The sequence below is a fragment of the Hyaena hyaena genome, unplaced genomic scaffold (genome assembly GCF_003009895.1).
Source record: "Hyaena hyaena isolate Hyena2069 unplaced genomic scaffold, ASM300989v1 scaffold_28, whole genome shotgun sequence".
NCBI classification, from domain to species: Eukaryota; Metazoa; Chordata; class Mammalia; order Carnivora; family Hyaenidae; genus Hyaena; species Hyaena hyaena.
The window spans coordinates 2,883,695-2,897,980 of NW_024080660.1; the positions used below are offsets into that span (position 1 = coordinate 2,883,695).

Consider the following 14,286-nt stretch of genomic DNA (forward strand, 5'->3'; position numbering starts at 1 on the left):
AGCTGCCCCAGGATTTTATTAAACTTATACATCAGTTTGGAGAAAAGTTGTCATCTTTACAAATTAGTCAGGACTTGGTAATCTTTTTTCTTAAAAGATCAGTTAATATTTTAGGCTTTGTGGGATAAGAGGTAAAATGGGAGATACTACATACTTATACAACCATTTAAAAAAGGTTAAAACCATTCTTTTTAAAAACATTTATTCACTTTTTGAGAAAGAGACAGAGCTTGAGTAGAGTAGGGTCAGAGAGAGAGGGAGACACAGAATCTGAAGCAGCTCCAGGCTCTGAGCTGTCAGCATAGAGCCCGACGTGGGGCTCAAACCCACAAACCATGAGTCATGACCTGAGCTGAAGTCGGATGCTTAACTGACTGAGCCACCCAGGTGCCCAAAACCATTCTTAGGTGGCAGGCTCCTGAATCTCAATAAATCAGATGCTGGCTTGAGTGGACTTGGCCTGTGGGCTATTGTTTTCTGGCCCCTGTAAGTTTGTTTCCTTTTAATATCTCTCAGTAATGTATAACGTTTTGTGTTTAGGTCTTGCAGATCTGTTAGAATTATTCCTAGCTCCTAGTTTGCTAGTTCTCTTTTCAGCTGTGCATAATCTGCTGTTAAAAACTTCCACTGAATTCTTAGTTTTGGTTATTGGATTTTTTTTTAAATTCTAGAATTCGTATTTTTTCACATGCCCAGGATTCTGTTGAAATTCCTCAAACTGGTTTATCTCCTTGAACAGAGTAAGCAATTATTTTATAGTGGTTGATGGCTCCACTGTCTGCAGCCTTTGTGGGCCACTTTCCATGGTCTCTTGTTTCACTGGTTTTCTTAATGTCTCATATACTTGGTTACATTTTATTGTATTAGCAAAATAACTTGTAGAAACAAGTCAAAGTTTAGGATGATAATATTTTCCTCCAGAGAGAGGTTTTGTTCGCTTATGCCAAGGGTGTGAGGAAACTACCACTTTGGGATGAACTTAATCTAATTTCAAGAACTGAGATCACTGGAGGGGCGCCTGGGTGGCTCAGTCAGTTGAGCGTCCGACTTTGGCCCAGGTCACGATCTCACGGTTCGTGGGTTTGAGCCCTGCATTGGGCTCTGTGCTGACAGCTAGCTCAGAGCCTGGAGCCTGCTTCAGATTGGGTCTCCCTCTCTCTCTGACCCTTCCCTGCTCATGCTGTCTCTGTCTCTCTCTCAGAAATAGATAGATAGATAGATAGATAGATAGATAGATAGATAGATAGATAAAAGAGTTGAAATCATTGGAAACCAAGCTGCAATCTCCTAAGATAGCCCTTCTATGTCCTACTTCTGGTTCACTCCTATTCCTGGGGTGCAAATGACTGAGGACCTCAACCCAAACTGGGAAACATTTACCAGGTCTACCACTCTTTGACAGGCACAGGATCCTACTTCCAAAAGGCTGCCACAGTCACCCACCATCCTGTGAAGTGCCCCCTCCCCCATGTTTTGCAGTTGCCCCCAAGAGAACGCTGGCCCTTAATACCAAGCCCACTTTCCAGGGCCTCCATCTTCTCAGTGGTTCTAGTCCAGTAATTCTTCAAATGTTCTTTGATGCATTTGGATTTTTTTCTTTGAGAGACAAAGAGAGAGGGGAGGGAGAGAGGGAGAGAGAGAAAGAACACGTGAGGGAGAAAGGCAGAGGGAGAGAGATTCTCAAGCAGGCTCCATGCTCAGTGCAGAGCCCAACATGGGGCTGAAATCAAGAATCTGTCATTCAACCAAGCCACCCACTCGCAGAATTTGGATTTTTAAAATATTTTGTCCAGCCTTTCTAATTGCCCTCGGTGGTAGGATAGTCAGTCTATCCACCAAGGACACCTAGGTGGCTCAGTTGGATAAGTGTCTGACTTAGTTTCAGTTCAGGTCATGATCTCAGTTTCGTGGGTTTGAGCCCTGCGTCAGTCAGTGCAGAGCCTGCTCAGGATTCTCTCTCTCTCTCTCTCTGCCCCTCCCCCACTTGCTCTTTCTCAAAATAAATAAATAAGCTTAAAAAAAATTACCTATCGGGGCGCCTGGGTGGCTTAGTCGGTTAAGCGTCCGACTTTCACTTAGGTCATGATCTCACGGTTCGTGGGTTCGAGCCCCGCGTCGGGCTCTGTGCTGACTGCCAGCTCAGAGCCTGGAGCCTGTTTCAGAGTCTGTGCCTCCCTCTCTCTCTGACCCTCCCCTGCTCATGCTGTCTCTCTCTCTCTCTCTCCTAGAAATAAAAAAAAAAAAAAAAAAATAACCTATCCACCATTATCGGGAACAAAATCCTCATTATATGTTGGGAGTTACTTGAGTAGCCACATACATGGCATAGGAACAGTATGTAAAAATGTCAGTACACCACTGTCCAACTCTTTGTTAAAAAAGAATTTTATAGAAACAATTAGGCCTTGGAAAATCCATTGCTCTAACAGGAATTGCAGGTCTATACTCCTAGCAGCAAGCATGGGTTACTTCATCTACCTATGACAAAGCAGTTAACGGACTTCACAAGTCTTTATTGAGAGCCCATTATGTGTGAGGGAACAAGGAGAGAACATTCCCATTTTATAGGAGATACCAAGTGATTAATTAATTAGTTGACAGACCTCCAGATAAACCCTGATAGTCAGGTTTCAGCTCTCCTCTGCTTTTTCAAATTGTGCATTCTTCCCAAGGACATAACAGGAATCTTAATTTCTACTATTTAAATGCCTTTATTCCTTTCAAATTAAACTGAAAAGGCAGAATAACAATTTGGTATTTTTGGCTACTGTGGCAACAATGTTTGACAGTTCTCTTAAAAAAAAATACAAATGGTCAGTATCTAAAAATTTCATTAAAAATACAATAAATGCAAATTAAAACAATGAGATACTACTTTTTCTATTAAAGTGGCAAAATATTTTTTTAATGATAATAAATACCCAGTGTTAGGAAGGTTTCAGAGAAATGAGTGCTCTTTTACACTGCTGGAGTGGGGGTGAATTACAGCTGTTTCTGAAGAATATGTGTCAATAGCCCAAATCCTTGAAAACATGCATACCTTGCAATTCTACCTCTAATAATGTATGCCAAGGAAATAATTACGAATGTGTACACAGATTTAACTTTAAAGTTGTGTTATATCACATTGTTTATAAGAAACTGGAGACAATCGAATAGGGGGTTGTTTAAATATATTACAGAAATAGCAATGGAATCCTAAAAACAAGGGTGTCCATAGACGGTTATCTGTGAACATGGGAAATCAGTATTTTGTCAGATGGAAAAAGCAAGTTATAAAAGAGCAAAGTATGATCTCATTTGTTTAAAAAACCATACATGTTTACCTCTACGTATAGAAAAGCACTGAGGATGTATACCACATTACCATAGGCAATCTCTGAATGGTGGAAATATGAGTGATTAAAAAAATGTTTACACTCATTTTTGTATTTATCTGCAATGAATGTGTACTATTTCTTTGATTAAAAAAGGAAATAAAAGTCAAAGCCTAATTTAAAAAACTGCCTTGCTTAGGTTTTGGCTTGTGACAGGAGGGGCAACATGGCCCCTAGAGGCATCTACTTGGTTTTGTTCCTTCTGACCTGAGTGGATAGTTCTCACAGTTGTTTTTCTGCAAATGCCGTTATCTTGGACCTTTGACTGTTTGTCTAGAAAACTGTTCTCTCATTTTCAACTAGATCTCACCGAAGCTATGGCTGGGGAAGGAAGCCACCTTTCTACAGGAAGAGGTTGGTTGCAAAACCGTGCCCAAGGCCCAAAGTTTAGTTGGGGAGCCCTTAGAAAAGTTCTGGGGAGAAAGGAGGCATAAGCATGCAGAAAACAGATACAGAAGGATGGGCTGTAAACTGGAAGGTTTCTATTTAGTCCTTACTTCAATTCCAGAGTCTCCTCCATCTTCCAGCAGGTACGGCTGATGGGAGGCTACCTGAGACCTGGTCAGAGAGACTCTTTCTGAAGTGGAGTCACTTCAGAAGAGAGAGGACAGAACTGACAATCATATTGAAGAGTTAAACAAGTCTGCTAACACTGAACTATTAGAGCAACCCTACAGCTATAGAAATAGTGACTTTTGGATGGAAAGTTTGTGTTCTGGGTTGGTAGATAGAGATTCCAAATGAACCAAAACTCTGTGAGGGCCATGCTTAGTAGGTTCGGTAAATGACGACACTATCCATTAGAGAAGTCTTCCCTAAGAACAAAGGAAGAGTTACTCGTCCAAATAAGGCAAACCTATAAGTCACGTATAAGATGGCAAAGGCCTGTCCCTCCTATACCCCACATCCTCCTCTGTGATTCTAAGCCAGAGCTGAGTTTTCCTTGGGTGGCTGCCAGATAGGGTTGAAAATCTGATTCTCAACTTACAGGTTAATATAAAGAGAAACCATATCAAGATTTGAAGGGAAGATGGGCCATATTCATCTTCACGATAAAAAGTCACTATCAACATAGAGGCTCAGCTCTCAAACATGGTATTAGAGGTGTGCCCAAAGTACTGTGTTTCTGATTAGTAGTTTAAATACTAATGTTTATAAATGTTACACTTTTAAAAAGAATAAATTACTGTAGATAAAGTTGGCCACACAACAAAATCACTCTCAGACACTTGTATGCTTTCTTGAATGAGAGAGAAAAAGGTGGAGTTTCAGCTATCAGCGCGGGCATCAGCTGTCACGTGTCATCTGGGATAAAAGGAGAATGCTGCTCTCACAGAGCATGAGACAAGGGAGCCCAGGGTCAGAGAGCCCGGGCAGGAAGCCAGGGATGGATGAGAGCACATTTGCGCAAGTGTTCCAGTGTCCTGCAACTGCGGGGAGAGGAAGACTAGGAGACGGTGGGATGCAGGATGAGCAATGCAAGAGGCATGCACTTGAGGCTTTAAGGAAGCAGGATTAGCCCTCTGTTCAACCGGGCATGTTGATACTCATAATTTACATTAGTACCGAGAAGGCGGCAGCAGAGCAGTTACATCAGGTAAAATGCCAGTTCTTGAGGGGAGGCGCTTTTATAGTTGGGGGTGGAGCTGAGTCCCCCTCCCCTCAGTTATTCATGGGAAACCCGTTCCAAGGCCACATAGAAACTGTTCTTGTCATCTAGGCAATGCCAGCCAATTGGTCCAATTTCACAGTCTGCGCACACCAGAAATTTGATGTTGCCCACGTCCTTGGTGAAGCCCACGTTCTCAAAGATGAACATGTCATCTACCAGCCAGTGCTCCTGGAGGAGATCGCCATCAGGATTGCTGCCATCGGCCAGAGCTGGTTTCTTTCTCATGGAAGGAAGGAAAAGCTGCAGTGGAAGAGAACACAGAGAATGCAAAAGCTGACTGGCCAGTTCTGTTGTCGCCTCCTTTCCACTTATACATTACACTGCTCCCTGGCACTTTCTTAGAATGAAAACAAAATGAGGAGCCCGATCATTAAGTTGTAGACTAGGATGCGGGGTGGCTCCTCTGTTGCCTCTCTAGCCCATGCCCTGATTCTTAAGAGACATGAAAGAGAGAACATGCTGTTTTCAGTTGGCCTCACAGCTATCCTTACCGTGGTCCGGAAAGGCCCTGCCTGTTCCTAATCTCCCTCCAGGTGATTATGCTCCCGCCACACTGGCCTTGCCTTCTTCAAGCACAGAAGTGTGCCCTGCCCTCAGATCTTGCCGAGGCCAGCTCCTTCCTGATATTCAGCTCAAATGTAACCTCTTCAGGAGGTCTTCTCTAACTGAACAAACTGAATTAGCTTCCCATACTGCCCACTATATTTTATTTTATATTTTTTAAAGTTTACATACGTATTTTGAGAGAGAGAGACGGAGTAGGAGAAGGAGAAAGAGAACCCCAAGCAGGCTCCATGCTGTCAGCACAGAGCCCACCGTGGGGTCTGAACTCACAAAGTGTGAGATCATGACCGAAGCCGACACCAAGAGCTCGTCGCTTAACCAACTGAGCCACCCAGGTGTCTCTGTATTTTATTTTTTTAAATGACTTTACTGAGGTATAGTTGACACATACACTATACGTACTTAAAGTATACAATATGATGCGTTTTGGCCCATGCATATATGGTTAAATCATTACCAGCATAACAATCATATTCGTCACCCTCAAAAGTTTCCTTATGCCACAACCTCTTTATTTGTTACTTAACATTCTCTGAACTTAATTTATTGGCTTATTTACCATGGGTCTCCCTCCACTAGAATGTAAGCCCCAGGAAAGCAAGGAGCTTACCTTTCCTGTTCACTACTCTATCTGCAGTGCCTAGAGTAGTAACTGGTATAGACCAGGAACTCAAATACTTGTCAAAAGAATAAATACAGGATATCTGGCTTTGATCTATTCCATCACAGTAATGTATATGCTGGATTTATCTTACAAAAGAACATTAAAAAGGAAAATCTAGTTCTAGAATTTGGAATAGCATCTCAAGGGTCCTTGTACCAACAAATCAACATGTCTTCCCAATCACTACGAGAAAGCCTCTGGCACATGTGCATGTACGCATGCGCACGCACACACATACCCCCTTTAATTTCTTCCATATGGTTACTTGGCACACCTCTGGCTGCCCCAGTGTTGTGGGATATAATGCCAGCAAAGCTTCTTACTCTGCTCTCATCATAATGGCTACCGCCAGTACACTTCTTTTCCACCCTAGGATACACTTTTTTTTTCTTTTCCAGTTTTTACTTTATTATGACTATGAAAATATTATTTACTTCAAAGCCAAGAAGTGGACTGTGGCTGTTTCTTTCTCATAAGTTTTTTTCTTCATAGATAACAATTTCCTTTTTTTCTCTTGCATTAATTTTCAACATACATACTATCAAGTTTTTTTTAATTTAAATCGAAGTTTGTTGACATATAGTGTATTAATGATTTTAGGAATAGAATCTAGTGATTCATCACTTACATATAGTACCCAGTGCTGATCCCAACAAGTGCATTCCTTAATACTCATTGCCCATTTAGCCCATTCCCCTACCCCCACCAGCAACCCTCAGTTGCTCTCTGTTTAAGAGTCTCTTATGGTTTGTCTCCCTGTTTTTATCTTTTTGCTTCCCTTCCCCTATGTTCATCTCTTTTGTTTCTTAAGTTCCAGATATGTGTGAAATCATATGATATTTGTCTTTCTCTGACTTATTTCGCTTAACATAATACACTCTAGTTTCATCCACATTGTTGCAAATGGCAAGATTTCACTCTATTTGATAGCTGAGTAATATTCCATTGTATATATGTACCACACCTTTTTTTGTTAAATGTCTGTATTTATTTTAGAGAGAGAGAAAGCAAGTGGAGGAGGAGCAGAGAGAGAGAGAGAGGAGAGAGAGAAAGAGAGAGGGAGGCAGAGGATCTGAAGTGGGCTCCATCCTGAGAGCGGAGAGCCCCATGTGGTGCTTGAACTCACAAACCATGAGATCATGACCTGAGCCGATGTTGGGCTCTTAACCAACTGAGCCACCCAGGTGCCCATGTACGACACCTTTATCCATTTGTCAGTCGATGGACATTTGGGCTCTTTCCATACTTTGGCTATTGGAATAGTGCTGCTATAAACATTGGGTAGCATGTGTCCCTTTGAATCAGCATTTTTGTATCCTTTGGATAAGTGCCTAGTAATGCAATTGCTGGGTCATAGGGTAGTTCTATTTAATTTTTGGAGGAACCTGTTTTCCTGAGTGGCTGCACCAGTGTGCATTCCCACTAGCAGTGGAAAAGAACATATGATGCACCTATGATATGTTTCTAATGCAACCCCAAACTCTAATAAAATAGGATGGGCTCAGTGAGCTAGTCTGGCATCAGCAATCAAAATAAAAGCAAAAAATAATTTTTGTAATGATTTTGTTGTTGTTGTTGTTTTTTAAGTAGGCTTCATGACCAAGCGTGGAGCCCAATGTGGGGCTTGAACTCACGACCCTGAGATTAAGACTTGAGCTGAGATCAAGCTGACTGGGCTGATCCCGGTGCTCCCTGCCCCAAATTTTTTTAAATTAAAAAAACAAACAAACTGGACTGACATTAGTCCAAAATACAAGGGAAATGCTCTGGTAGGGATGAGCAAGCCTCTCCTTGAACGTTACATTTAGGGAATCACAAGAGATGCTACTGTGTCTTAAAAACCCTGAGTTTGCACTTCTGACCTCTGGGCCATACTGTAGCCAGTTGATATCCCTAACAGGAAGGAGGGAGCACTGATCCAGAGCTTTACTCCCTATTTTCCAAGCACCTGGCTTACTAAAACAGGTATCTCTGCAACCACCCTATGCTGGGTCCCCTGAGACTTCATCTGAGGCCATCACAAAATAGAACAGACCCTCCTGTTATACTGTCATTCCAAGTCAGTCACTCTTTTTTTTGCCTCATCTAATGTTTAAAGGAACCCCCAAATGCTTTTACACTAAGTGAAAATTGGAACAAGCAGAGGCAAAGAGGAATCAAAATTCAGGAACCAGGAAACCTGGATTCCAATCCTAGCAGTATCTTTCTATGGGCCTAAATTTCCCTAAAAATATATCTGGCCTGTATTGTAGGTGTGAATCAACATCCTAACTAAATGTAAGGGGAGTGAAATGTTAAGCCGAAAAAAATCAAACACTGGCTAAGCATTAGCCCTTAGGAGGCATCCAACAAAGGAGAATCAGCTTCCCTCCCACTGTTCCCATTTATAATGCAAAACACCACCTCAGCAGTCTCTCTTGATTAGTGATTTAAGGGAAATACTATTAACCGTTCATTCAAGGGGTCATACTGGGTCTGGGTCCCTCTCTTTCTCAACATTCCCATTTTTATTTAACTCCCGTAAGTCAGATCCACGAGACTAGACCTACATATAGGCATACTGTAGGTGTATGGTGTATGTGTATGGATCCCAACTCATGCTATTGCACAGTCAGTTCTGGAATGTAACATTTAGAATAAAATTAGGCTTTCTAGATAGACTACTGGGGTGAACATCAAGGAATTAATATCTAATTTGAGGCTGCTAACTCAGCTGGTTGGGGGCCAAAGTTGCCAGTTACATCCCTGACCAGGTGGGTTAACTACTCCCGACCCTAGGCTGTACCCTAATCCTGGACTGTCTCCTCAGAGATAAGTAGAATACCACAACTCAGTGAGATTCTCAGCGGAACTCCTTTTGCTTTTTCAAGAACTGTTAACAGTACCCTTTTTTAATTTTTTCTGAGAGACAGAGTACAGGTGCGCGACCAAGCAGAGGAGGGGCAGAAAAAGAGGAAGAGGAGAATCCCAGGCAGGCTTTGTGCTGTCAGCGCAGAGCCCGATGTAGGGCTTGAACCCACGAACTGTGAGGTGATGATGACCTGAGCCAAAATCAAGAGTCAGATGCTTAAATGACTGAGCTAGCCACGTGCCCCCAAAAACTGTTAACCATACCCTTTAAAAAACATTTTCTTTCTCTTTGTAAAAACCCATTCTCATTGTAGAAAACTTGGCAGGCATGCTACAATATGGATGAAAATAACTGTTACAATACAAAGTAAACTTCTGTTAACTTTTTTGTAATTTTCTTTTTATTTATTGTGTGAAAGGGGTGCAGAGAGCTAGCGAGCAGGGTTGGAGCAAAGAGAGAGAATCTCAGGCAGCCACCTACCTCCTCCCCCTGCCCCACCATGTGGGGCTCGAACCCACGAATCGTAAGATCATGACCTGAGCTGAAATCAAGAGTCAGATGCTTAACCAACTGAGCCACCCTGGCACCCCTACTTTTTTTTTTTTTTTTGTAATTTTCTGCCTTCTGCAAATATTTGTGGTGCTTTTAAAACATGTCCACAAATTATCTGACAATCCTTCCACCAAGACATAGAGTCCATGTCTCTTGCCTTGAGCCTGGGCTAGCCACCGTGATGGCCTCAATGGAATCAAGTGTGGTGGAGGTCACAGGCTAGGTTAGAAAAGGCCACGCCGCTGGTTTCTCTGGGGACACTTGCTCCAGGAGCCTTCAGCTACTACAGAAGAGTTCCAGCTACCCTGAGGCCACCACATGGAGAGACCATGGGGAGAGATCCACCAAAAGACTGAGCCACCCCCCCCCCCACCACTGCCCCTGGGGTTATGCCAGTGCTCAGGTGTCCGAGTCCTCCCAGGCCACAAGCAGACATGTGAGGGTAGAAAGTGTTTCAAATGACCCTTCTGACTGCAAATGAAAGACCCCAAATGAGAACTGTTCAGCTAGGCCCGGCCAAGTTTAGCTTTTTTCTTATTTTTTTTTAATGTTTTATTTATTTTTGAGAGAGAGACAGCATGAGCAGGGGAGGGTCTGAGAGAGGGAGACACAGAATCTGAAACAGGCTCCAGGCTCTGAGCTGGTTGTCAGCACAGAGCCCCACGCGGAGCTCGAACCCACGAACCATGAGATCATGACCTGAGCCGAAGTCAGAGGCTCAACCGACTGAGCCACCTAGGCACCCCCAAGTTGAACTTTTCAGTTCCTCACACGTACCATACTTTCTCTAACAACTATGAAACATCACACTGCTATTCCCTCCACCTCTATTCAGCCTCATTATAAATTCCTCTGTCACAGAGGTAAGATTTCAAGAGGTACCAAGTTAAAGGGTATGAACCTTTTATATGTGAAACCAATTATAGGACTTAAAAAGAACACATGCCGCACTAACAGTGACCTACTAATCCATTCCACCCGTGTGACTCCATTATTTACACTGGGCCGATAGCTTTTGTTCACTAATTTATTTAAAGCTAAATATCGATTAAGTTCTTATTTATGTGCACAATCTAAGGGCAGGAGATACAGAAGTGGATAGGATATAGGACCTCATAGGCCAGGAGTATGAATACTAATAATTTCATGACATCAACTGTGATTATAGATGTGGGTGTGCTTTGCAGTCTGGAGGCCATGGTTTCTCAGTCTTGGTACTGCTGGCCCTTTGGGATGAGAAGTCTTTGCTGCAGGGCCTGGGGCCTGGGGCCGCTGTCTAGTGCACTGCAGGATGCTAGGTGCGTCCCTGGCTTCCACCTACTAGCGGCCAGTAGCACCCTGTTACAGGCTGTGTTCCCCCCAGATTCTTATGCTGAAACCTAATTCCCAATGTCATAGGTCACGAGGACAGAATCTGTTTTTGGAGACAATTCTGAGTGAGGGTACACACGTGGCTGAAATGAGATTATACCTTGCACTTTCCTGAGGGTATTGTTATACCTCAAGACAAAGTTTAGTAAAATAAAAATTGCTTTCAACTCTTTTTGGGATGATGGCAGTGGGAGGAATATTAAAATTTCTAACTTGGTTTTTTTTTTTTTTTAATGTTTTATTTATTTCTAGGAGAGAGAGAGACAGCGTGAGCAGGGGAGGGTCAGAGAGAGAGGGAGTCACAGACTGAAACAGGCTCCAGGCTCTGAACTGGCAGTCAGCACAGAGACCGACGCGGGGCTCGAACCCACGAACCGCGAGATCATGACCTAAGCAAAAGTCGGACGCTTAACCGACTAAGCCACCCAGGCGCCCCTAAAATTTCTAACTTGAAGAAAATCAAAGATTAAAATAAAAATGAAATCTCCCTTCGAAACTGATTTTCAGGAACTCTGCGTCCCACCGGTACCTCGGTAAAGCCAGTAGGTGACGAGAGTCATCTGTCACAACTCCTACACCAAAGTGGATTCCGGAGCTCCTTTTGGGGGCGGCGAGGAGCCCGTCAGAAAGGAGACGAGTGGGAGCGGTGGGATGCGGGCCAGGAACCCGGGGCGCCGGGGGGTGGGGTGGGGGGTGGGGAAGGGTGCGGGGGGGCAGTGCGCAGGGTGGAGCTAGAAGAGCTGCCGCGTCGCCAGGCGTCGGGCCCGAGGAAGCCGGCGTCCCGGCGCAGCCCTGCACCGCACGCGGAGGAGCAGCGTCCAGCGCGCTCGGCGCCCGCGGTGACCGGGACACAGGCCGGCCCAGACCTAGGGTGGGGCCGGGCCCCGGGCCCCGATCCCGCTGCCCAACTGCGGCGGGGGCAGCCTCAGGCGGAGCCCGGAAGCGACGAGGGGCGCGGCCTCCGGAACCGCGCGCGGGGACTGGGACACGCTCCGCCTCTGCCCCGTGGGAAAGCGTGCGGGGCTGAACCGCCTCCAAGCTGCCTCCGTACCTGCCGGCGGGAGAAGAGAGCGGTCCCCGGCTGCAGCACTCGGGAGCCACAGCGCTGGCACAACACCGCCTTCCGGTTTCGGCCCTCGGCTGACACTAACTCGTTCGGCGACTCGGCCGGTTCCATCGCCGCTACCGCCACAGCTTCCTCGACCACGAACGCGCAGGCGCTGTCTCTGCGGGCTTTTTCGGAACTGCGCGGGCGCGGCTTTCAGAGACTGGGTGGGGAGCGCACGGTCACTCCCCCTCTGCGCAGGCGTCCGTTGCCCCCGCTCTGGGTTCTACTGCGCAGGCGCCTCATTCATTACTTGAGTGGTTAAGTGTCTGTTGGCTTTGTGACAGGGTCACTTACTGAGACGTGACAAATCCTCTGTCTTCATACTCACCTGGTCATTGGGCTTCTCTTAGATATTGAGCAAAACCTGGGTAACGAAGTCATTAAAGTTGACCGTACAATCTACTGAGATTTGAATTTGGTCTGAATGAATGGGAACATTTCTGGAGGCAATGTGAAGGGAATCGGGGCCAGGCTATACATCAGCAAGTTTTATCTACATTGGTTACTTCAACAAGAGACTACTTAGAGGAACATGTACCTTTTCGGTGTTGGAAGAAGATGCCCAGAAGCTTTAATTGCTGATATCTGTTCTAATCATAGCGACTATTTACTATGTGGCAAACACCCTGCTGAAGTGCTTTAGAAACAAATGAGGAAGGTAGAGATCAGAAAGGCTAGTTTCCAGGGTCCGTAGATCCAGGCATGGCTCTAAAGCCACTGTTCTTTGTCATCACACTATGCTTTTCACTCCATTTGGTTGATCTTTAGATCTCTTAGCTTATCAGTTCTAGTGCATTAGGCCGTGAATATCCTGAAATGGCAAGGGAAGAATATGAAGGGGAACTAAGTTATTTGAATAGGTAATGTCTAATCTACCCACCATCCCCATCTGCAGGCTTTTCTTCCTTTTTGTCCTTCAGTAATTTAACATTTAGTAATTATGGAATATAACTAAACCCTGAGGATACAATGATAATAGGCACTTTGTATTTGACAACAGTCTAAACAGGAAGACATACCCAAAACAAATGACATGTGATAAAGACAATCATGGGAACAAAGTAAATGGAAGCCAGGATTAGGGAATAATTCCATCTGGGGAGTTAGAAAAGGCTTTACCTAGGTGACATTTTAGTTAGGCATCAAAGTGTGACTAGGATTTTCTCTGAAAAGCAAGATTATGTCAGATAATGAACTTAAATGAAGGTGAGAACAAATTTAAGAATGGTTAGTAGTCCACTGAATGACATTATACCTGAGGGAAGAGAGAATAGTAGAGGAAGGGAAGATCAGAATGGTAGAGTGGGTCCAGAGCACCATGGGTCTAAAATCATGCTAAGGAATTTGAACTTCATAATATAGGCAATGGGAATCTATGGAATTTGGGGCCAGAAATAACTTTCAATATTCATTGAAAAATTGCTGTTATGTCAATACTGTAATGATCCTACATGTAATTAAGGAAGAACACTGATAACAAAATGGAGGGGCCAGACTGGAAGACAGGAAAAGAGTAGAGGTAAGGTCATCGGGAAGCTCTTACTCCATGAGTCTGGGTAAGAGATATAGGCTTGAACTAAGGGGTAGTGGAGGGAATACAATTATAGAAATGTATTTGGAGCTATTAAAGATAAAATCATGTATAACCCCAAAGTGAATTGGATGTCTGTATGTAATGGGGGTGACGCAAGGTAAATGAGTTTCTTGAGGTTGGATAACTAAGTGGCTGGTTGCCAGCTAAGGGAGCTAGAAAAACAGGAGCCCCCCATTAGGCATACCTCCGTATATGTGCACGAGAAGAGTATGCAAGATTGGAAGAGGGGAAAGACGGCAGTGAGTTGTAGATGTTTTGTGCAGAATATTCAGTTGTGGCTGCCATGTAAGAACTCTTAAGTCAGGAGTAAAGATAGCCCAGGAGCCATCAATTCTGTGCCCCCACTTTCCCGCCTCCCCTGGATCGCTTCCTGAGATAGGATGAGTCATGTTTCATAGCAGTGGTGTGATCAGCAGGCACAGTCCATCTGCTGAGGGAAGGCTGGCAGGGCTGCTTCAGTGAATAGAACTTCCTCTTTGGCTCCCCCTTCCCTTTGCTCTGGGAATATCAGAATTTCTGTAGCTTTGCAGGCC

The 14,286-nt window shown here is 44.3% G+C and overlaps 1 protein-coding gene across 1 annotated transcript; it reads right to left on the reverse strand.

Annotated features, from left to right (window-relative positions):
- Positions 1-2,695: 2,695 nt before the first annotated feature.
- On the reverse strand, positions 2,696-12,371 carry RABIF (RAB interacting factor). Its single transcript, XM_039227492.1, has 2 exons — positions 12,103-12,371; positions 2,696-5,289 (listed from the first exon to the last, which is right to left on the reverse strand). Exons 1-2 carry the CDS (start codon positions 12,226-12,228, stop codon positions 5,044-5,046), a joined length of 372 nt encoding a protein of 123 aa, XP_039083423.1. The 5' UTR covers positions 12,229-12,371; the 3' UTR covers positions 2,696-5,043.
- Positions 12,372-14,286: the final 1,915 nt, after the last annotated feature.